Source organism: Rhinolophus sinicus, linkage group LG17, assembly GCF_036562045.2.
Source record: "Rhinolophus sinicus isolate RSC01 linkage group LG17, ASM3656204v1, whole genome shotgun sequence".
Taxonomy (NCBI): Eukaryota; Metazoa; Chordata; class Mammalia; order Chiroptera; family Rhinolophidae; genus Rhinolophus; species Rhinolophus sinicus.
In genome coordinates this window covers 2,775,961-2,800,217 of record NC_133766.1, presented here as the reverse complement: position 1 = coordinate 2,800,217, position 24,257 = coordinate 2,775,961, and the positions used below count along the sequence as shown (strand labels likewise).

The window sequence follows — 24,257 nt, the reverse complement described above, 5'->3', positions numbered from 1 at the left end:
ATTCATCTTCATTAATGGCAACGGTGACCATTATTTGGATCTTCATGAGAATCAGTAATAAAAAAGGCAATACTCCTAAGTGTTTCCAATTATAAAATTATTGCATGCTCATTAGAGAAAATGAGAACAATATGGGAAAAATAAACAGAAAAACCGCTTCTGAGCACCACGCCCACTCACCTGTGCATTTAGAGACTGCGTGGCAGCCTGCACACTGGTCCCAGCGAGCTGGACCTGTAAGCGATGAGGGCAGTTACAGTCTAGCACTGCTGACACCCAGCAGCAGGGCTGTCTGTCACCAGCAAGTGCTGCAAACGCCTCTAAGTGGACGTCACTGCACTAGAACTGAAAACCCAGAGAGCTTTATCTTATGGGGTCAAACGTTACAGACAAGCTCGTAGTCCCTCCGGAAAATTTTAACATTTCTTTTTCAAGATGTTTTCCTACACGAAATCAGCATCATTGGGCATGCCACACTTGCTCAGACTTTCCTCCTTGTATTCATAGGATACTTACATGATAAAAACTTAATTCATCTTCCACATTGTGCTAAAGAACACATAAAAACAAGCTACTTACATTTTTATCACTATAAACTATCAGAATTATCTCATTCTAATTTCAAAATGTCCATGTATACACCAGAGTAAAAATCTTACATATATACACACCAACGTAGTCAAGTCCTAAGTTATAATCATAACTCAAAACTCCTGGCTGAAATAAAGACTGTCCAATAAACCACACATGAAAAGTGTGTCAAAATATTTAATACATTTCATAGATTCAGAAAGTTGAAACCACGGTTATATTCAAATAAGGATCACCATTTGGCAACCATGGCAAGCACTGATTCAGGCAAGTGTCACCAACGGGCACTCTCTAGCTCATGGTGCAACGTGAGGAGTCACATGATATTTACATATTCTCAACGATCTCTCTATAGATACTTATTCACTACAAAGGGTAAAATAGTCACTTTATTCTAGGAAACCTGGAAGACAAGCGATCACAGTTAAAGTCACCAGTAAGGACACAAGTGCCTACTGGTCTGAGGCACTAAGAAGACATCAGCATGAATCATGCTGTTTTCCTATCAAAAGAAACCTGGATCTGCTTGGGACAGAACATCAGACAAACCTGAACTGAGCGACACTTTACAAAATAACTGGTTTGTACTCTTCAAATATGTCAATGTCCTGAAAACAAAGGAAGACTGAGTAGGGTGAGAGAGAATACAAGCTGGGGTAGAGTAAGTGGCAGCCTAAACTCGAATGGCAGCAGTGGGAAAAGAAAGTCGGAAACATGAAAGGTACTGCAAGGTATTACATCCACCCTGAGAACTGACTGAATATAGATAAAGAAAAAAAGAGTCATGAATTACTCCAGGGTTCAAATCTGGAAGACTGGAAAATGGTAGTGTCATTAACAGGAAGGCAGGAGTTCCATTTCGGATATATCACAAAGCATCAAGACTTCCTGAAGTTAACCATTAGTATTGCTATGGAGCTCAGAACAAAGTTCAGAGCTAATATTTAACTGATTGCTAATGTCCTCTATTTAAAAGTGACAGTCCTCCAAACAAACTCATAGATACAGAGAACAGACTGGTGGTTACCAGAGGGGAAGGGGGTCAACCGTGGTGAGAGACGCTAACTAGACTTTGGTGTTGATCCTTTGCAGTGCACACAGATGTTGAATTACAATGGTGTACACCTGAAACTATATCATGTTATACCAATTCTACCTCAATTAAACAACACCTCGATAGCTCTGTTAGTAGATAAGAACCCTCAAAAATGAAAACCCAAAACAAAAAAAGCCAGAGACCTAGGGGGAACATTTCAGATGCAGTGTAATCAGGGAGGGCTATCTGGAAAGCTTATGTCTGAGACCTGAAAGCTAAGAAGTCACCAGAGCCAGAGGGAAGAGTTTCAGGCCCAAAGACGGAAAGGAGGTAAGTTGCTAATTTTTTCTGATCCACAATCCAGTCCACAGGTTGCATTTAGCTGTCATGTCTATTTAATCTTCTTCATTCCGGAGCAATTCCTCAGCTGTCTTTGTCTTAAATGATATTGACATTTTTGAAGAGTAGAGACCAGCTGTTTTATAGAAGGCCCCTCATTGAGTTCGTTTGATTTTGTTCTCATGATTGAGGTTACATCTTTTTGACAGGATATATACATCACCTTGTCCCATTACCGGGATATTAAATTTGATCATTTGATTAAGGTAGTATTTCAGATTTGCCCACTGCAAAGGCAGCTTTCTTCCTCTTTTAATTAGTGAGTAATCTGTGAGGAGATACTTTAAGGCTTGTAAACATCCTGCTCCTCAATAAACTTTTAACCAGAAACATCATGATTTAAGTAAAATCACATAGAAACAGTCAAGCAAAGGCTCTGACCATTTTGCCCACGTCGAAATGGTTTGCAACTGTTGTAAAGGAGGGATATGAGACTGAGCTGAGAGCCTTACGAGGCAGGTCTCAGGCGGTGGTGGCTACATCATTTGGGGGATTTTGTAATTTCCGACCATAGACACACACTTACAGAAACAGCAACCCCGTTGTTACACACATTCCATCTAATCCAGAACCTGTTCATGTTCACGTAGCTGTGGGGTGAAAGCTCCCCAGCCAACTAAGCGACAGGAGTCTATCCTAGCCATTCAGAATGACATACTGCGATGCGCTTAGCACCAGGCTTCATCAGCTTAGAAAGCCCCACATTCGGAGGACAGCTCCCCAGCCCCGGCCCCACGCCTCCACTGTTCACTTGCACTCATGGCCGAGCGGAACGCTACCTGGTGGAGATGTCCAAAGAAAGCCTGGGCCTGGGCTGTTGAGATAGCTCCTCCAACGGGCACAGGTTGCTTCTGAAAGTCCAGACCATTGGTTTGTGTGCCTGCAAAGCAAGCAAAATAACCCACCTCTTAAAAACACAAATGCAACTGAAATGAAGCCCGAGACGTCAGTTACCAATATTTATCGGGCACTAGTTTTGTATAAGCACTTTTGTAGGTACCTCCAAGGAGGAGAAGGGATTCAAAAGAAAGAGGAAATACAGCAAAATGACTTCTCTTCTAAAGGCAGGGCTGCAGGACTAGTACACAAACTTGTTAATTAAGCTTAGACCCAGAGACAAAAATCTAAGTCGGGAAGTACAGTCAGAGGACAGTGCTAGAGAACTCAACAGTGACTGCAGTGCCTGGAAGGGCGGGTCAGGCGAGCCTGACACTTCAGGTGGCTCCAGGAAGAGACCGTCATCACGTCCCGGCTGCTCAGAACAGAGACGCGGTGCTCCAGGTGGCCCCGAGGTTCTCTAGCCTGGCCCTTCTTGACATTTGGTTGGGACAGAAGCCAGTCACTGGCAACTTCGACAAGAGTAAGACAGACTTACTCTTAAATGAAATGCTTTAATAAATGACAACCTGCTGGCAAAAGCAACCGTTTACATGATAAACAAAATCATTTTACTAATTTCTTCAATCCTAAACATAGATTGCTTCATATTTCTACCTAGCAAGGGCTCTGCTATAATTATAATTTTCTAAACGTTAAAGCCAGTGCTTTTTAACCACTTATGCTATGATCTGAGGTTAGAATAGGACTAACTTATGGGAAGACATACCACCCTAATACCCAGAAATACATTATTCTAAGGTATATAACACGTTATTCTCAAATTATCACACCCAGCTATTATTTAGAAACAACCCAAATACTTTCTACAAGAAGTGCAAGAATCATCGTGACACAGGTCTGTGGTACCGCCCTTCCATTTCCTCTCACTCTTTATCTAGTTAAGGAAGTTTCTCTTTATTTCGCAACCTAGAATTTTTATCATACATGGATATTGAATTTTATCTGGGGCTTTTTCTGCATCCTTTGAGATGATTATATGATTTTTTCCTCTTTAACATACATGGCAAATCATATTAATTGACTTTTTTTTAAAACTCCAAACCAACCTTGCATTCCTGGAGTGAGTCCAATATTTTATCTTATTAGATTATTTTTGCTATTATTACTTAGAATATTTCCATATATGTTTATGAATAAAACTGGCTTGTGTTTTCTTCCTTTTTCATACTTTGTTAGGTTTGGTTTTGCTGGCCTCGTAGAAAGAATTATGTGTTCTCCCACCACCCTAAACTCTGGAAAAAGTTGTACAATAATTGGAATTATTTTTCCTTAGATTTTGGGGAGTGAACCAGGTAAAATTGTCTAGGCTTTTCACTTTGGGGAGGATTTTTACTTATTAATTCAATTTCTTCAAATGCTATGGGACTCTTTGGGTTTTCTGTTTCTTCTTGAGTCAGTCTTGGTAAGTTATATTTTCTAGAGTTATCTATTTCTAAGTTTTAATTTTATTGGTATGAATTTTATTGGTTCACAGTGTATTCCCTTTTTAGTACCTGTAGCACTTTTCAATTATGCCTTTTTTGTTATCCTCAAATTATTTGTTCCATCTCTTATTTTCCATTTTAACATAGGTTTGTAAGTTATATGATTCTTTTGAAAGAACCAAGTTGGTGTTTCTATTATGTATTTTGTTCCTGTTTATTAATTTTCGGTCTTATGTTTAGTACTGCCTTTCCTCTACTCTCTTTGGGTTCATTTCTTTCTCAGACCTTCCTTCTCTTTTCTGCACCGTGGACAGGACTAAACTAGCCCGCCCTGTAGCTCTCTCTTCGCTGGCTCCTGAGGCGCACTAGTTGTGAGGGACTTTTTTCTACTTTTCTAACTGCCTCTCTAGCTCCCGACTTGACATCTGTTGGTGCCCTCTTATCTTCAACCTTCTTTTCTCTTATAGCCATTCTTAGTTGATAACACATTTTTGCTCTCCTAATTTTACCTCTCTCTGCTGTAAGTGATTAGACAGAACCAGGGGATCCATTCCTCGTCCTGGCTCTTCTAGTCTGACACCTTGAGCAATTCATTTAAGATTCCTTAATCTCTGTCTCTTCACCAATGACATCAGGGGGTTCACGTCTGTAATACGGTTTTAGTGACCCCAAATTCTTGTTCCCGCCCGTGTGCGCACACACAGCGCACAAGCTAGAACCTTAACGCAGTATTTCTAAAAGGTGCTGACTCCTGCCATTACACCTCCTCACTGATTTCTAGCAAATACATCACTTTTCCTTGAGCTAATTATACAAGGAGCGCGTATACATATTTCAGCTCCTTAAAATCTCATGGTGATGGTTCTCTTCCATTTTTTCCCTAAATTTTCCCATAAACAGGAAACTATAGAACTATTTAGACATACAGTTAATGAAATTAAAAGAGCACGTGCTTGTGTCAAGTAGTGAGAAACTAGTATGAAGTAAAAGGTCATCAGGGTGACTTCTAGAAGCCACGTACAGAGGTTTCACTATCTTACAGTCACACAGTTTGTCTCTATGTCTATGCAAGGAATCATTAAGTGAGGAGAAGACAATGAAAATGGCATTTCTTTCTTAGATGCAAAAGAAAAGGAGAAGGTGGGTAAAAAGAGAGAAAAAAGGGAAAGTGACAAGGAGGGAAGAGGAGGGGCTCAAATCAGACATCAGACAGCTACAACGGTGCTGCTAGAAAAAGGAGGAGGGATTCCGTTTCTAGCATTATTTCCTGAGGAAAATGGGTAGAGCTGCTACTTTAAAAGTCTGTATTATTCAACCCATTAGAATGGCTGTTAACGGGGGGGGGGGGGGGGGGGGAATCACAAGTTTTGACAAGGCTGTAGGGAAACTGGACCCCTTGGCCACTGTACGATGGTCCGTCCTGCTGCTGTGGCTGGTTCCTCAAAGCATCAAATGCAGCTGTGACCCGAGTCCACTGCGAGGCAAACTCCCACAGGAGCTGAAATCAGGTTCACAAATCCTTGGCCGTGACTCACGGTGGCACTGGTCATAAGAGCCCCGATGTGGAAACAACCCAAATGCCCCCCGACACAGGACCGGATAAACACATGGGACACAGATGCCATGGAGTGTCATTCAGCCACAGAAAGGCAGGCAGCGCGGACATGGGCTACAACAGACGCGAGCCTCACGAACTTAGACTAAGTGATGAAGTCAGACATGAAAGCCCACACGCTGTTATGACTCCATCTAGATGAAATGTCCACAGAAACAACAGACAGGCGGCTGCTGGGGCCTGCAGAGGGGAAAACGGACAGCAACTGCTTCGTGGGTGCGAGGTTTCCTTTCGGGATGCTGAAAACATTTTAGAAGTGGTGGTTGCACAACACTGAATGTACCAAACGCCACTGAACTATTCACATGGTTAGTTTTACATTATATGCATTTCAACTCAACTAAAACAAAACCAAAAACGAATCTGCAGCTCCAGGATAAATCTGACAGCACCAGTCCTGCCGCCCCATTGGTTCACTTGCCAGTAGTAGCGGGCCTCGCCTGTCTGATTGGCCACTTAAAATCTGCTACAGGCCAAGTCGTGTGAGACTCACCGCAGTGGAACTGTGTGAAAATAAAAATCACAGTTCCCTGAATGAGAGGTTCTGGGACACGGAGTTTGTGAAGAGCTATCATTCATCACTCAGCAGCTGTATACTGGATTGTACTGTCCCCTTTATAATGAAAATCATAGTATATACTTCTACTTCAATTAAACCTATCTAATAAAGAAAAAATGGTTTTTCCCCACACATTCCTAGTTGTCTATAAATTTAAGGAAAAGTGAAGTTTACCAAGACTAGCCTAAATTTCAGGCGCCCTCAGTAAATAATGACAATATCTGGGCCTGTCACTACATCACCTTGATAAGCAAGCACAAATTCCACATGAATTTGTGGAAGTTCCCAGAGTCAAGCAACCATAACAAATAACAGCAAAAAGATCTCCCAGGAACACTTAGCCCATGTGTGTGTGGGCACGTGCGCACATGACCCTTTTTCAAGTGAGCCATCGTAAAATGGGAGTAACCTGGGATAATGGTGCTCCAGAAGGAGAACCACTTAAAAAGCTCATTACTACAAAAGCAAGTTTAATAAAAACGGAGGCTGCAGATAATCTACAAGGTGGATGAGGATGCAAGTGCTAAAACTGTCCACAGCTGTTGTACTGCACGGTCCTCATGTCCTCAGGAAGCGTATATGTTTTAGAAATGCTCTGCCGTTCCCCTGTGGATGACAGCACGTCAGTGACGCACGGCAAGAGCTCTATGAATGGTTAATGTCTATTGAAGTATTAAGTCTACCTGGATGCAAGGTGCTATTAAAACAGATTTTTATGAACTTCACTCTCAACTATAGAAAAACGGATGACTCGTGACCTAGCAGCTATTGAGGCCAAGTCTTTTTCAAATAACTTAAACATGTCACCTAAAGGGAACACTTTGAGGACCACGAAAAGCAGCAAATCCCTATGCTAAAATTCTAATGTCGTAGTAACATTTTTGTTGGCAAAAAACAAACACACACACACACACACACAAACAAAAAGCAAAACACCAAACATTTACTCTGCTCCATCTTTCTCGGGCCTCCTAACCTAGTCAAATACTCCTTACTCATCCTTACCTTTAAAATGTCAGCAGACTAAGGGGGCAGTTCCCAGCCTTCTTTAGAAACACGGAGAAGCCCCTGCAAAGCTGCAGTGAAACTCTTTACCCCCTGTTTCATCTGGTGTCCGGGCTCCTTTGCTCCCAACCCCTCTTACGCCGCTTATTTATCCGGACGAACAATCCAGTGCAGACTTGACTGCACTCTATTCCCCGGCTCCCTTTTCCCGCCACCACAGGAGATTTCTAATGGCTGCTGGTCCTAACCCTGTCCAGAGCGCTTCCTTCCCTTCCCTTCTACCCGAAAGCTTCTTTATCTATATTCATTACCTACATCGATCTTTACCTCCTTCACGCTCCCATTTCTCTAACGTAAAAACAAGGGGCGGGTACCCTGTGCTCTAAGTCGCTACTTCATCTAGCAGTGCTCGGAAGGCAACAGCTTCCTTCTCCTTGGGGACCGTGGTGCCTTTCTCTAGCCCTCCTCTCCTTAGCATATAAACACACTTGACCTCCTCCCCCACCGACCTCCCCTTTGTTTACTATGTCCCCCCCAATAATAAACAGGTACAGAGCACTCATCTCCTTGCTGTCACGTACACATCAAGTCTACGCAATGGATTAGTATTACCTCCACCGTACACCCACGAAGACTGTGGCACGGAAGGGAAATAATTCGCCCCAGGTACAACCACGACGTGAAAGCACGAGGATCTGAAGGCAGGCGGTCTGAGCTCTTAACCACCACGCTCACAGCTCCCGTCACATGCGTCACCTGCGTTTGTCGTTCCCCTTCCTCCACCATCCGCTTCTCTATCCACAGCAACTTCTTTCCCTGTCACTGACCTAAAATCTTTCCACAGGTAAGTCCTGTCACATCCACAAGTCACATTTTAAGCTTCCCATGTCTGGACCTCCCTGCAGGACCTGAGGAATTGAACACCAACACCATAAACTAGCTGTCTGCTTCACTCTGACCTCCGTGGTTGCCCTTTCGTGTGTCCAGTGGCAATTCCTGTGCTGGCGGGAATGTTCCACACGTGTGCTTCCCAATACGGTATCCACTCGCCACCTGTGGCTGCTGAGCACTAGCAGGGTGGCTCGTGTGACAGCACGTTTCCTTTCACTTGAACAGCCCCTGGGCAGAGCAGGGCCACAGGCAGGCTGGCCGGGCTCCCCCTGGGCAGGGCAGGGCCACAGGCAGGCTGGCCGGGCTCCCCCTGGGCAGGGCAGGGCCACAGGCAGGCTGGCCGGGCTCCCTCTGGGCAGGGCAGGGCCACTGCTGCCGCCTGCAATGGTGAGCAGAGCTGTCCATGGTACCCCTGCGGCTCACTGCACTCTCTGGCAGCCTCTGCCCACTACAGGCTTCAAAGATGGAGCAGCCCGGAGCTTTCCTCAGGAACATCTCTCTATCTTCAATGGATCACTTCGTCACCTGCAAGCACCCCAAGGTACCCCAAATTCAACATCCAGAGCTGAACGCATCACCCCACTGTGGAGTCTGCTCCCTCCTCAGAGAAGGCACCACACCTGTCCTGGGCCCACGCCACACACAGGCATTCACTTCAGATCACGCCTTTCCTTCTTTCCTGTTTTACTCCCTCTCAATCGCCTCTCCCCTTCCGCAATGCTCATTAAATCTGACCCTGAGCTTTCACTGCCGCTGCTCTAAGCCAGGAGGCTGTAATACTAGACCTAATTGAAAGATTAATGACGTCTAGTATTTTTGCTTTCAAGCAAGATGTAAAGTATAACATGGCTGGGAAATTCTTTTATGCCTGTTAGGAAAAAAAAATCATAAAAAAGTGACACGACAGGAAACTAAGCTGCCCTCTAAGGGAGGGGAAAAAATTATAGACCATCTCATACTCTGTGCCTAAAGCGGCCTTTTAGATACAAATCCTCTTATCAGTGTCCCAAATTTCTACTGGCTATAAATAAAATCGAAATTAATACGACCTTTAAAATTCTAAATTTGTTATTAGGTTATCTCTTGGTGAAAGGATCAATTCTCATTCATTCAACAAAAGTATACTCTTAATTCAAATGCCACTTAGTAGTCTTGCAGCTTTAGTAATTACAGTTCCCCATCCCAAACACATGAAAAAAAAAATCCCCAGATGCCTGAATGGGCAGAGTCAGGCAAGTTTCTCCCCTCATGGTGATCAGAATCTCTTAGAGGCCAGATCCTGTAACAGACATCTGCCAGACCCCCGAGAACAGTCATGTGCCGCCCACCGTCCCCCTGAGGCTGTCTGCGGGCTCTGCCAGTGTCAGCGTCCCCTGGGACCGCTCACTATTTAACACTGGACTCCAAAGGAACTCTAAGGGAACTTGGGAGTGGTGTTTCCACCCTCAGGCTTGTAAGAGCCCTTTGGCCAGCTCAGAATACAGTCCACACAATCAAATATGTAATAAACTTACAATGATAATCATAATAAAAGCAATAAGAGCGTTAGAAATGGCCCTTGGATAAACCCAAGTTCAAAGGGAAAACAGCCCTCCTGAGTCTGGAGTCTCAATTGCTCCACTGTTTTGATGAGACCGTTATGTGAGGTCTGCTCCTCAGTGAAATTCTGAGGCTTCTGCTGAAAACACTGGTGTCATATCTGGAAACATTTTCTCACACTCGTGCTGGGTTACAACACCCAGGGTCTTCACTCAGTATGAAGAAGAGCAAGTTCGCTGGAGCCTGGTCTTTGAGGCTCCTTTCTCTCACCTTGGAGAAAATCCTGTCTGACTGTGCTCTCCGATGAGTGTGATTTCCTCAGCCGGCCACGGCACAAATAAACCCCTCAGAACACTACACCACTGGTTGCTGGGGACTTCTGATAGCATTATTGGAATGTAGTTCATAAATGTGTATTAGGTTGCAGTAATAAATTGCTTTGACCTTTTCTATTGCCGGAAAGATCTTGATATTATCCTGAGGGAAAAAATCATCTGAATGAAAAATCAAGTGAACAAGGAAAGGACAGGGTGTCTAACTCTATCATAATTCACATGAAAAGAGTTACATTTAATTTACCTCATGCTCAATGAATCAACAGGTGAGTCAGCTCTTTAAAGTACGTTTTAATATTTCAAAACAACGAATTATCAGGAAAAAATATCACTTTACATTAAAAATTTTTAATCTAATGTCATTTTACTTTCATTAGTTATAAAAAATAATTATAATAGGCTGATGGTGAGTTTTCAAAACTAACAATAATGAGCTGATGGTAGTGGGATGCTACATTGAACTCTCTTGAAGAACTGAAATACTGTCTCATTCTGAGGGTGAGTAAATGATGCAAGACCTAGAAATGCCAGGACATGATGGAAAAACCCTGAAGGAGTTAGAGGGCATTAGGACAGCTTTCTTCCTCCCACCGCAGCTCCTCCTGTTTCTTCATGCTGAACATAGGGGTGTATTACCTACCACCATCGCCTTTACGTCCCACCCGACCTGCAAGGTCCAGCTTAAACGCCACCTTTTCCAACGCCTTCCCAGAACCTCCCAGCTGGAACAACTTCTGCCACACTCAGCTCTCATGCACTCATGCATTCTTCCCATGAATCTTCTAGTACATTTTCCACACAGGTGTGCTCCATAAGATAAATTTCTTGAGAACAAAACTAGTATTTTATTCCACTTTAGTGATCCTACTGAGTATAGCGCAGTACCTTACACATTAGAAGCAAACCTAAGAGACAGCATAGCTCAAAGGATAGGAGAATGGCTCGGCTCCCTCTACAGACCTGTGTGACTTTTGTCAAGTGACTAAACATCTCTGAGCCTCAATTCTCTGATCTATAAAAAGAGAAAAATAGTGCCTCACATGGTTGTTATAAGGATAAAGTGAGATAATCTATACAAAATGCTTAACATATCTAGTAAATACTTAATGACAAACAGCCACTATTATAGTATGAATCATTACTTTAGAATCAGTTATATTTATAATTATTATTTTATAATAAATGTCAAATAAATGGAGAAGACTTCAAATTGGGCAATGGCTCCCAGAAGAGCTTTCATTTAAAACATGAGGAAAATCATTTTAATCTGTGTTGCTCCTAAGGGCAGATTTCAAAAGAACAGCTAACAGAGCTGTGTAACAGAACAGGCTGTATCAAAAACTACTGTTCGCTCTCAGTGGATGAGCCCTGGCACACACAGGTAGATGACCATTCGTCAGGAGTACCGATGAAAGAAATGTGCCTTTTGATTAAAAGTGAACAAGGCTTTCAAACTTGTCCAATATTTCTTTACATCAAAAAAAATGCTTTGGTTTTTCCTACGGACGTTTATAAAACATGAAACAACTTTTTCACTTTTCCAGCTGCCATCTACAATACGGTTGATCAGATTTACCTTAGGATAAAGTGCTATGATAGGCAGAACAGTGGCCACTCAAAGTTGTCCACATCCTAATCCCGGAAGCAGGGACAGTGGCGCTCCATGGCGAGCAAGGATTCTGCAGGTGTGATTAAGTTAAGGGCTTGAGATGGGGAGTTTATGCTCAATGATCTGGGTGGGCCCCGTGTAACCACAGTGGTTCTTATGAGAGAAAGAGGGAGGCAGGATTGTCAGAAAGCATGTGATAATGGCAGCAGGGTGTGCGTGTGTGTGTGTGTGTGTGTGTGTGTGTGAAAGAGACAGAGAGAGAGACAGACAGACAGAGAGACAGAGAGAGAGACAGAGACAGAGACAGAGAGAGAGACAGAGAGAGACACTTGAAGATGCTGTATTTCTGGCTTTGAAGATAAGAGGCCATAAACCAAGGAATGCAGGGGGCCTAAAGAAGCGAGAAAAGGGAAGGAAACAGATTCTCCACCAATCCTCCAGAAAGAACACAGCCTTTCCGACACCCTGATTTTAAACTTCTGATCTCCAGAACTGTAAGATAATTCATTTGTGGTTTACCCAGCAATTTCACTACTAGTTACATACCCCAAAAAACTGAAATGAAGAATTCCAAGATACTGTATGTCAATGTTCACTATAGCATTTCCACAATAGCTAAAAGGTAGACATAACCCAAGTGTCCATCAACAACAGATGAATGGATAAACCAAATGTGGTATTTATACACAACAGAGTACCATTCAGCTGTACACGCTACAACATAAATGAACCGCCGAAATAGTACGCTAAGTAAAATAATTCTGACACAAAAGGACAAATACGGTATGATCCCACTCCTGTGAAATCTCTAGAACAGGCAAATGCATCGAGACAGGAAGTAGGCTAGAGGTCACGGAGCGCTGGGAGGAGGAAGAAATGGAGTTACTGCTCCTCCAGGGGCAGCCCAGCCTAGTGCAAAGAACTGTGTGATGAGAAACACCATGACTAGTCCCGCTTATCCAGATGGGGTTTCTGTTGAGACGATATTATTTTGGCAAAATCATCCAATCTTCCATTTTCTTCACTCCTGATCTTGGACGGCCTGAGCTGCTTTGTGAAGGGTCACGTAACCTGTTGGCTCCGTAAGCTCCACTTGCTGTTCTTTAACCTGGGCCTGTCGCTCAACAAGCCCATTGATCCCTTATCTATTTATTTATTTTAATCAGCTCCTTGAAAGCAACGATGTGAAACTCATTCGCTCTAGTCAAACCGTGCACCCCACTTCGCTCGCTCTCTGAGGCAAGGTAATGAAAGGCGCGTGGCCTGTGCGACCACAAGTACCGAACAGCGCTGAGCTCATCTCGCTTATCTGTGCAGCACCAGCACTTACCTTACAGGAGTCTGAACAATTAGGATACAAAGCACATGTGGGAAGTGGTCAGCCACGCACGTTAGCAGGACTCAACGAACAGTAAGCACTGCCGTCAGGAAGCACTCCCCCCCTGCCTGCCCCCGAGGACCCCCTCAACCACCGTACTGAGAAACGGGACCTCTGAGGCCAGCTCATGCGAACAGTCCTCCTTTTCCTTCCCCCTTCCACCTCCGTTTTCTGACATTGTTTAATCTTCCCTTTTCCTCCCCAATTTTAGAAAAAGGGGCCTACCTTTGTCTATTTCAAAGTTAACCCTCCATTGTGACTACAGCCCTTCTCAGTTGTTTTCCCTTCTTCAGTCTCTTTCTCTCCGGTGGTTCCTTCCACCTGGGCTATACACAGTCAGTCAAACTGCTCACAGGAACACCACTATGGCCCTTTCCTATCCCTCCTTTTTAATTACTATTATCTACCTTGAATCCATCACCTGTATATGGGTCTTACCTCTTCACAGATTGCTAACTCTTCAGATACTAAGAGCATCTCATGATTCGCACTAGCGTCTTCTAATAACACCAACTGCAATATTTTACATGTAGGACAAACACTTACAGAATAAGTAAATTAACAAACCTAAACTATAGATTTTCTGTGAACACATAAGGACTATTTGACAAAAGCACATTGTCAGACTGAGCTGTGCCACTTGAATCACTCTGGCAGGAGAAAGGCAAAGAAGCAAGACAACACAATCTTAATTTCCTAATATCATTCTCCTTAAAATATCACAAATCAAAATTATTTTTTTCTAGAAATGTTTAAAATTGTAGTAGTCTACACAAAAGTATTCATATATTCATTACAACAAAACAATCTGCAGGTTTGTTAATGTTTAAATAAAAATCAATTTGTAAGCATGTAATTATCTGAATCAAATGTAATTTTATACCTAACATATCAAATATGGTAATTTAATATGGAAACTGGAACTCAAATGCATTTTGATGTTCTTAAGCTAATAAACTGCCATCAGTGGGAGATGCTAAGAACAGCTGACAAATCAACATCCAAGGTTTCAGTTATTCTCAAGGGAATGTAAAGGTCCACACCACAGAAGGAATCTGGAATTTCATACAGGCATCCAATGCTACAGTTGACAGACAGGGAGTGAGTCGCTTTGTTCCAGAGTTAGGATGGCTCACCATCTCACATTTGATCCAACTTCTATATATTATTGTATTAGCAGTAACGCTTGTGAAAAACCAATACCATTCTTCTCTGTAGGACAAAGAGGAAATCAACCGCTACTACTGGCAATGGAAGCAAAGAAGCCTAAGAAAGTCCCAGTTCTTAGCCACAAAGTCAGAGTTTTAGACATTAAACAGCAAAATACCAAGTTGAGAGAGCTGAGCTCTGTGGTGGGAACGAACTCGCCACACAGGCCAGGCCGCATTAAAACTGAAACTGCGAGGACAGTGCTGGGGTCCCAAGAAGTCTGATGGAATGGACGTCAGCATTCTCCAGGGGATCTCTGAGTCTGTTTCTCTTCCCGTAGGAATGCAGGCCTCTTCCGGGGAGGTGATTTTTAGGTGGGTGTCCTACTCACTCTCCGTGAGCATACGAATGGGATCGACTGTAAACAAGTCCCACAGCTAAGCTGGGTGGTCAAGGCACCTACACTGCAGAGACCAGCCAATGAAAGATGGGGCTCAAACCGGGAGCAGAGAAACAGCAGGAAGGAGGCTGCTGCCGACAGTTCCGACAACGGAAGCAGCCCTTGCCCTTCCGGGAGGCACTACAGCAGTCTACATGGCTGGCCCTTGAGACACATGCTGAATGCAACAGGGAGCCCCACAGCACGGTCTCACCCAGAGGGGCAGCTATGCATCAGGAGTGAAAGGTTAACGAGTAGCTGCAGGTACAGAACAGTTCAGAAGGAAAGTTACGCAGGCAGGGAGCTGCTCTATTGGTTCAACTCATCTGCTTCACGTTAAAGCTTGTGTGGTCAGAGGGTGGAAAACAAAGAGCGTTTCCAAGAGTGACGCTCATTCTTAGCATCTCCCATAGTTAGGCATTCTCTAAGTGACAGGTCAAGGAGGCAAAGCTTCAGAAACTCATGTACTTTAGAAACCGTTACTATCTGTGTATTCCTGCCCATAATTCCCTTCATGTGCTTGAGTAGTTTAATTTCTGCCTTTCCCGGAAACTGGGGAAGCCCCTGTGCCATCTCAGCAGATGATAAAGACACGAGTCACATGTCTTCTGAGCCATGTGCTAAGTGTGGGCTGTGGGCAAGCCACCCTTTAGGGACTTACCTTTCCTCTCAGGGTGCCTTACTTTTCTCACTGATATACTAATTTTCTCCTGATAGAAGCTTTAATCAAGGCAATTTTAAAAAGTCACCAAATAACAGGATGCACTAGAAACAGGTGTGTTTTGAACTGTCTGCAGACACTGCCATGACTGCCCTATCCTTCACGGTGAATGTGGGCTGAGGCAGGTTTCTGTTCTGTTAACACCTGTGCCAGGTGCATCTTTGTACTGAACGTGCAGTGCGTAGCCTGCTCTGTGCCCCACGTCTCCCTAATGCTCACGGGGACCTACAAAATGTTCCCCCCATCTTACAGCTGAGTACATTAAGTCTCAAAACGATTGGGGACCTGCCTGACGTCACACAAACCCCTAATTCCTGCCCAGAACTCCGGCACCCATGGGACCCCTGTCTCAGCTACTCTGCAGTTGCTGCCGGCAGGAGAAGTTATGTGTCTTCAGCAAACACAGTCCCAGTTCCTTCAGGTACTAAACTGTATCTGACAACTCAATACTCAAATGGGTCTTTATTTGCCAAATATGAGTCACAGTTAAATGGCAGGATTCTTCCTTCAGCTGTAGGAAAGCTAATCAAAGAGCTGGATCTCAGAAGGCTCTTACCAGTGCTGCCATCTCCACTCTCCATAGGCGATTTACTGGTTTCTGACGGATTGTTCATTCTTGAGTCTGCAATAAATCAGAGGTGAATTAGGTTTTGAAAAAAGTGGGGATGTGGTTAGGGAGGCAAAACTGTGGCAGAGGAAAGGGGTGAGGATATTGACTAATGTCCCACAGTTGGAGGATGTAGCATCAACGCTAAAACACTGGAAACTGCAGTCAAGTTTATTTGAAAGAAACTAAAGGTTCCCTTAACCCTGACAAGATCCATAAACAGTCTTTCTAAAGAATTTTAAGATTCTTCCAAGAAAAATAACAGAAATCTACCCTAAAAAATTATAACACAGAGTCTGATATTTAAAAGGAGTACATGCTCTATAATGTAAAGCATAAAATACGTTAAAGAAACAAAGCTGGGAGGAAGCCCCTCACACAGGAAAGAACGCTACTCCCAATCAAGTGTCTTTTCTCCTAAGCCAAGATATCGGTGCATTATGACCAAAACAATACACTGGTAATCTTGATAACAGACTGGACAGTAATTCAACCTAACAAAATAAAAGAAAGCATAGCTAACAAAAATATCTCCATGTTCACTCCTCCCTCCAACAAACTAAACGTGTGTCAAAATGAGAAACCAGTTCAAGGAGTTGCCCACGACACACGACAGCTCCATCGAACAATTGCAAGAGTGAATCACAAGCACATTCACTTACAAACTACACTACCTGATACCCCAAAGGAACCTGAGGCTGTGGGTTGATATTTTTTAGGGTTGTCTGCTTAATGGAGATTTTCACAGCAAAAAGTTTTCATCAAGCTTATTAGGTATCTCAGAAGATATGTAAGAGAATAGACAAGAGCAAGTCTGCTTTTCTTCTACCTCTTTACGGGTAAAAATTAAATATACATTAAATAGATCTTATTTTACTTCTACTGCAAACTCAAACTTAGCATATTTATAAATCAAACAAGTTCATTATCAAACAAGTTCTGCCTTTCCCCCCACCGGTTAAGAAGAATTTAACTACTGGTTAAATGGTTAGCGGAGAATAAATACTTTAACCGTATTACATTTGATCTTTGACCAAAGAGCACATTTTGTCATTTGTTTAAACAAGAAATCAAAACGATCACGAGGAGTCCCGGCCATGTTGCCACAGTGGCATCTTCCTCACGCCCAAGGGATGAGAAAGTGTCAGGAGTCCTTGCCCCATGGATTCCACTTCCCACCCGGAAGTGTGGAATAGCTGTTGTAACAATGTTGTAAAGCGACACCCGTCTTATGTGCTTATGCAGTTCCATCCCATCTTTGGTTTGTTCAAACACTTTGGTCAAAGTGTTCAAACTCTGCGTCTCTGGTCATAAATGACGGTAGTTCTACCACTTCCTTTCCCCCACTGTCCAGAAAAATTTACATATCATCTGAAAGCATACTAAGGTTTGAAAGGAACAGGTGTACAACTTAGTGAGAATCAGCTTTCTGAATGACTTAACCAAAATCTTACGAAAGTCAACAAAGATCGCAACAGGTGGAACAGAACAAACTATTAGGCACACACCCCGCTCAACCCTTCCTTTAGAATGTGTTTTAAAAGAAAGTAGGAAAAATAACGAACCAGTTAACATTCATAAAAAGTGATAATCTTCCACATACCATAAAAATAAAGTAGGTATAATTCTTACCGAGTCCTAAGCCTGACCTTGTTTTATCCCACTCATATCCCAATTTCCACAACCATAAATGAAAGATTTTGTCACAGGTATTCTATGTGAATCCTCTAAGGATTTTCTACTGAATTGTCAAGAGCTTCAAAGACTTTTAACAAAATTACTTCACATACAAAATAACAAAAAAATAAAACAAGATCCTGATTAACTGTACAAGGAGAAGACTTTAAAACCTGTTAACTGAAAAGAGAGATATAATTTCTAATTCTAAAATATAATGCTAAGAATATTTTAAAGAGGCCTTCTCCTTTCCTTTCTGGAGTTCCCAACTTAGTAAGAGTAACTGTACGTAATTTCTTTTTTGATATTTGAAGCGTTTCCTCTCTGAGCATCTTGACCTGAGTGCATAGAATGAGTCGGAGCTGCCCTTGACATGTTTGTTGTTCAGTCACTCGCCCTTTCGCACGTGGCTTGGACAGTGCTATGCAGATATCGTTACCACCTTGGGGTTAGGTCCTGCCTTCTGCGCACAAATTCAAACATTTTCAGAACGACTGTTTTATTCTGTCCTTGGCAACTGTGAAGGTGATGAGGGCAGCCTCAATTTTTTCAAATGGGAAAAATGACTTACAGGAAAAACATTATTTGCAAAGGTTTGTAAGATGTCAAAGTCCTAGAGGTCACAGCATCTGACCCTCCAGGTGACCAGAGTAACCTAAAGAGGCCTCAATAATATTGCATACAGACAGACAAAACTCAACACAAAACATGGCGCTATGAGCCACCGTGTGTCTACAAACCAAAGCCCCTGAATCTTTAAATCTTAGTCACTAAAGACAGTTTCTATATGAAAAGCAGACAGCCCCCCGCCCCAAAAGGCTTGTTGTTCTATAGGAAAAACTCTAAAAATTGGCTTTCCAGCACTTAAAATTGTTTTCTGAAGAAGTTAATTTTTAAAAATAAAAAAGGCTAATATTAGCCAAAATTTGACATGAGTTTATAGTTCCTAAAATGTGGAAACTGATCACCAGTCCGATGGCAGTAACACTCATACTTATGGGAGCAATTCTGCACTCTGGCTCCACCTTATTTTTCACTAAGTACTTCTGGTTTTTATATAAGACCTTCGAATTGAGTATGCAAAACATTTTTATTAATATGCACATATTATTTAGGTACACTGTAGACCTTGTTTCAGATATAGTGTTTCTGGAACTACATGAAATGCTCTCAACAGAAATTTCCAAAAAGCAAAACTCCTCCACTCAAGTTGAAATGTAAATCCACACTATTTACTGAAAATATCCTCTGAAGCAGAAGAGCTAGCGGTCGGGAGGGAGGGACCTCCTGCAAAGGCAATGCTTGTGCTGTGCCCGTCCTCCCCAGTGCCCCGCACCTCGCCCCTCCCCCAAGCTGGATGCATATGGATTAAGCACGTCTGCGGAGTCAGCCCACACACTATTTCCACATTAAAGCTCATAAGGAAGAGCCGTGCTGGTACCCACCTGGGACATAGTCGCCGCAGTCCAGCATTGATGTGAAATCTTCTAGAGGCGCAGACAGTCCAAAGCAAGGAAGAAACAGGTAGCGGTGGGGAGGGGGCGGAGGGGGGGGACAGAAGGTACTACTGTTTCTGACAAATCTAAGAGAACGAGGGTGGGAGGTGGCAAGTGGATTAGGGAGGGGGAGAAGCAAAACACAACTTCAGTTACACCATAGCAATCTTCAACTGAATAAGGAAACTTCAGTTGCTCAGAGGAGTTTTAGTCTCTGCTACCAGCTAGGACTGACATTGTCAAGGCAACTGAAGCATGAAAAGTTCCCCTTTTTGTAATAAAATAGAAACAAAGATTGCAGCTGGCAGTTTCCATAATGAAGCTTAATCAGTATGCGCGTGATTAGGGCCTTATGCAAATCTCTCCTCGTTAGCACAGCAGCCCGCACTTTGAAGTCCACGAACAATTCATTTACAGAATACACTGAAAGCACTCCCTGCATAATTTAAATCACTGCATAAATATGTATCATCCATTTGCATATTAATTGGCAGTGCATGAAGGGAAAAATTATCTCCTGAGTGCCAGCATAATAATTAGGAGGATAAAATGAGATTTCTTCCAATGGCCTGGCTCCTCGGACCTAACTTGAGATAGTGCTGGGGGAGGAGGGAGAGGAAGGAGACAGAGTTCTGTTAAAATGCCACTGAAATGACATGTACAAATTAGAAACAACTCTACAGACTTAAGCACCTTTAATCTCATTCCTGCTGGCAACAATGACTTCAGTAATAAGAGGATTTGCAAAACCCTTTCTACACAATCCAAACAATCCCAAGGAAATAATTAGCATGGTAGAAGCCGAACCCAGGGCTGTGGAGATGGTGCCAGCCCAGTGGCAGGGAATTTTCCCCATGTTAACGTCCGTGTCGGGGAAAGCCCTCCCCCACAAGCGGCCGTGTAACCCAGAAGCACGCAGGGTCTATAAAATGATCTTCCAGAGTGTGGAAAGCCCTGTGGAAAGTGCACAACTCTTTCTACACTACCAAGCTCACGGACTAGATTAGCCGGACGTCACATACTCTGATATACTTCCCTCATCAAACTCAATCTGAAGTAGAAGACGGTTTGTCACAACACCATCATCAGAAAATGAGCCATGTAAATTGTGGGATTACGTAGTATTTTAAGTAAATTTTACATTATTAAGGGATATGAATATGTGTGTATAAAATCCTTATTAAACAATAGTCACTTTAGAGTGATTTTACAAGTCAAAACATCAACCCCAAACGTTTAGGCATTACAATATGACAACATTCCATTCTAATCATTACAGGCAATTCAGGAGATTTATAAACACCACATGAAGTAGGCATTATTACCCTTTTTAGAAAATAAGGAGACAGAGGAACAGAGAGCTCAAGTACTTAACCCACTGTCACACTAATCATTACTAGTGGGGTCAGGATTGAAAACCATGTTCTGTTGACATAAAAATCTGAGCTCTTGGCTATTATACATTATGGACAAGCTGTACCGTTAGGAAATTGGTTGGGCATGTGGGCTTGACTAAAGCAGCAGACTAAAATAGCTTGTTTGCAGTGACTGAGGAGAGCAGCAACTGGTGATAAAGGTTCTGTGTTTAAAAGTCAAGTGTGTACAGACACACAGAAGAGGACCCTGGGCGGCAGGAGCGTGCCCAAGGCTATCGCCCCATCGGTAAGTGCTTTCATTGAGAACCAGTCTCGAGCACGTCAAGTGTCGGATTTTTAAAAATATGTAACTTTGGCCAACACTACGGTTCAAATTAAACTCAAAATGCATTATGAGGGCCCGGCCCGGTGGCTCAGGCGGTGAGAGCTCCATGCTCCTAACTCCGAAGGCTGCCAGTTCGATTCCCACATGGGCCAGTGGGCTCTCAACCACAAGGCTGCCAGTTCAATTCTTTGAGTCCCACAAGGGATGGTGGGCTCCGCCCCCTGCAACTAAGATTGAACACGGCACCTCGAGCTGAGCTGCCACTGAGCAGCCGGATGGCTCAGTTGGTTGGAGCACGTCCTCTCAACCACAAGGTTGCCAGTTCAATTCCTCGACTCCCGCAAGGGTTGTGGGCTGCACCCCCTGCAACTAGAAAATGGCAACTGGACCTGGAGCTGAGCTGCGCCCTCCACAACTAAGATTGAAAGGACAACAACTTGACTTGGAAGAAAGGCCTGGAAGCACACACTGTTCCCCAATAAAGTCCTGTTCCCCTATCGCCCCCCCAAAAAAATGCATTATGAGGAAATGAACGATAAGATTTCTATAAAGAACCTTAAAAAGATGTCCTTGCAAGTGAGTAACAGGCAGGAAGAGAATCAAAACCCTCTCTTAACTTTCAGATCAGCACTCTATTTGCACTGCGGGTATTTCTATGCTTTAGAGAATCACTTCTTTCGTGAACATGAGTTGAGGGCTTGGGGGAGAAAGTGACGCTGCCACTGAGCACCTGCGACACTCAGGCTTCTTCCCTCTTTGAACCTTTATTTTCTCATCTGCCAAATGACAATGTCTTCATGAGGTGGCTGTCAGGGTAAGAATGCTATCCTGACAGTCCTCTCAGGCCACCAGGAGCTGGAGCAGGTGGCCGCTGTGCCAGGGGAGACACGACCCAGGATTGACATTAGTTTTATTCAATCATAATTCGTAACATAAAACGAGCAAGAATATATACTGAAACAGGATGCCAAATTCAAATGACTGTACAAGTTCTAACCTATGGGAAAAGACGAGAAGCAACGATGAATGTGACCAGAATATAACAGATGTCAATAAACGTCTCCCTCCCTCCTCTCTGCCTTCACACAGTTTGACGCGTATTATCACACCACAGAATCCCTCTGCACCTCAGCACCTAGCCTTCTGTCCTGCGCAGCAGCACCTCTGAACTGCTCTTCTTAGGCCAAGCTGGCCCTTCACATATCAGCTCCGACGTCTTGAAGCTACAGCCACACAACCACGGCCACCCGGGGTGCCTGCTGGAGGTCTGGTGCAGTCACCTGGGGCCTCTGCACAGCAGGGAGCCCATTACGCACCAGCTCACACAGGCCACGGTGGAGAAGGACCCCTCCGCCCTTCACTGCAAAATGCACCATCTTCACTCCAAGGAGGGGAAGGGGCAAAGAAGGAAGCAGCCCTGAGGTGGCGCTCTCCAGGGTGCAGGAGGCCTCGCCTTGTTACAACGAAGGGCAAGAAACGCCCTCCTGCCACTCTTGCTCTCGGTGCTGTGTGCAGTGTAGAGGGCAGGCCCAACACCGGGGGTTGCCCGGACCTCTACACACAGATGGAGGGAGGGATGGCCGCTGTCTCTGGCCTGCACCCCCCAGCCAGGGCACAGTAAGACTAAAAGAAGGGAACACACAGCTTTCCTCACAGCTGTAAATGGTCACTACATTTGGTGCTCTGTCTGAAACAGCAGAGTAAAACTTAACCTAAAAAGAACACTCTTAAAAAAAAACCAAAAATCATTTCTGGGAGGTTTGTGGGATTGTCAATCATTCACGCTTCAGCATGAATGAATCCAAGTTAACTGCTTTCATTTTACTTCTAGTTTAGGAGTTGACGTGACGTAATGGTGGTTTACATTAGGAAAGAGGGCAATAAATACTCATAATCTTATTTCATTAAAAGTAAACTGGGGCCTAGACAATGTCTCGTAGGTAGCTATTAAGTGACAGAAAGGGGGGAATGGGGACAGGGACAAAACAAGGAGGCATGAGAAGAAAATAAGTAAAATAAAATATGCCGAAACTCTTCCCCATGACACTGAGACCTGTAGTTAGACAGTCAATCAAAAAGGTCAATTTGAAATAAATACCATAAAAACATTATGTACACATCTTACACATTTCATTTTAATGCATTTTAATGCATCTTAATAAATATACATTCATTACCAATCTTTTGATGTTGGACCAAAGCCTTTGCTTTCAGTTTGGACTCACTAATTGAGTTTCCTCTTCTTCCTTGGATAAAGACCTTAATACATACTTATCTAATATTTCTAAAGTCAATTTCTTTATTTTTATTTTACAAGCTTTTCTCATTTTCACATTGTACATAATATGCACAGAATAGATATGAAAAACTCAAGAAAAGTTTCATGAAACACCGATCCTTCCTAGATTCACGCACTCTGATACATGGCTCTTCTTTTTAATGCTGATTTCAACCCACTAAATTGACTAACGGAGCCACAGACTGAAAAATTGCTTTAAAAGTAAGGCAAGAACTTACTTAGAAGACACATCAAGCAATCTGACTGCAGAATCATTTTCTTTTAGAACAATTTACCCCTAATATTTTACAGCTCTTTTGTTCAACTCTTATTCAACAGCCTTTTTAGTAATTACACTTTATCAAACCTTTTCAAAGGTTCAAGTTAAGTTTTCACAAAACATCGTCTTTCTTTTCCTGCCCTTCTGCTTCGTTCATGTAATAATTATATAAATTGTATAATTAAAATAAGTATTGCAGCCAGCACGAACAGGCTTGGGAACACAAACTAGTAAGTGACTCCTGGTAAGACACAGCCCATTGGCTGGAGCCGACGTGCAGACATATGAGGAATCAGCATGGGCGAGCTGCCGGGCAGGACGCGGGCTTCCAGCAGGAGTCCTGGGGACAGCAGTCAATGGACTGGGACACTCTGCTTTACAGAGAAAGCTACGCTAGAAGCCACACTAGAAGGCACCTAGCATTACACGGCACCTGCTCCGGGCTCCTCTTTGACCTGTGCTATCTGGTATTTCTACAGCCATGTACACAGCACAATCTAACACTCTGGCGTCCGTTAGTAAACATATCTTCATTACAAAACCCAATCTTGAAATGTCTTAGTGGTGAAAGCTTCAGTCTCATTTGGCTTTCCGCAAGTTTTACCATCACACTGACTGTCTGTCTAGC

At 43.3% G+C, this 24,257-nt stretch overlaps 1 protein-coding gene across 9 annotated transcripts in view; it reads right to left on the bottom strand.

The window, feature by feature from the left end:
* POU2F1 (POU class 2 homeobox 1) overlaps positions 1-24,257 on the bottom strand; it is a 108,207-nt gene that overhangs the window by 27,187 nt on the left and 56,763 nt on the right. For 4 of the 9 annotated variants that reach the window (XM_074322342.1, XM_074322341.1, XM_074322344.1 and 1 more), the window contains 3 exons: positions 16,147-16,212; positions 2,806-2,906; positions 181-234 (listed from right to left, as the gene is read on the bottom strand). In XM_074322342.1, the coding sequence (XP_074178443.1) occupies positions 181-234; positions 2,806-2,906; positions 16,147-16,212 (221 nt within the window). Of the gene's footprint in view, positions 1-180; positions 235-2,805; positions 2,907-16,146; positions 16,213-19,319; positions 19,576-24,257 lie in introns of those variants that run through there. The other 5 variants (XM_074322346.1, XM_074322343.1, XM_074322345.1 and 2 more) reach the window with 2 other exon arrangements.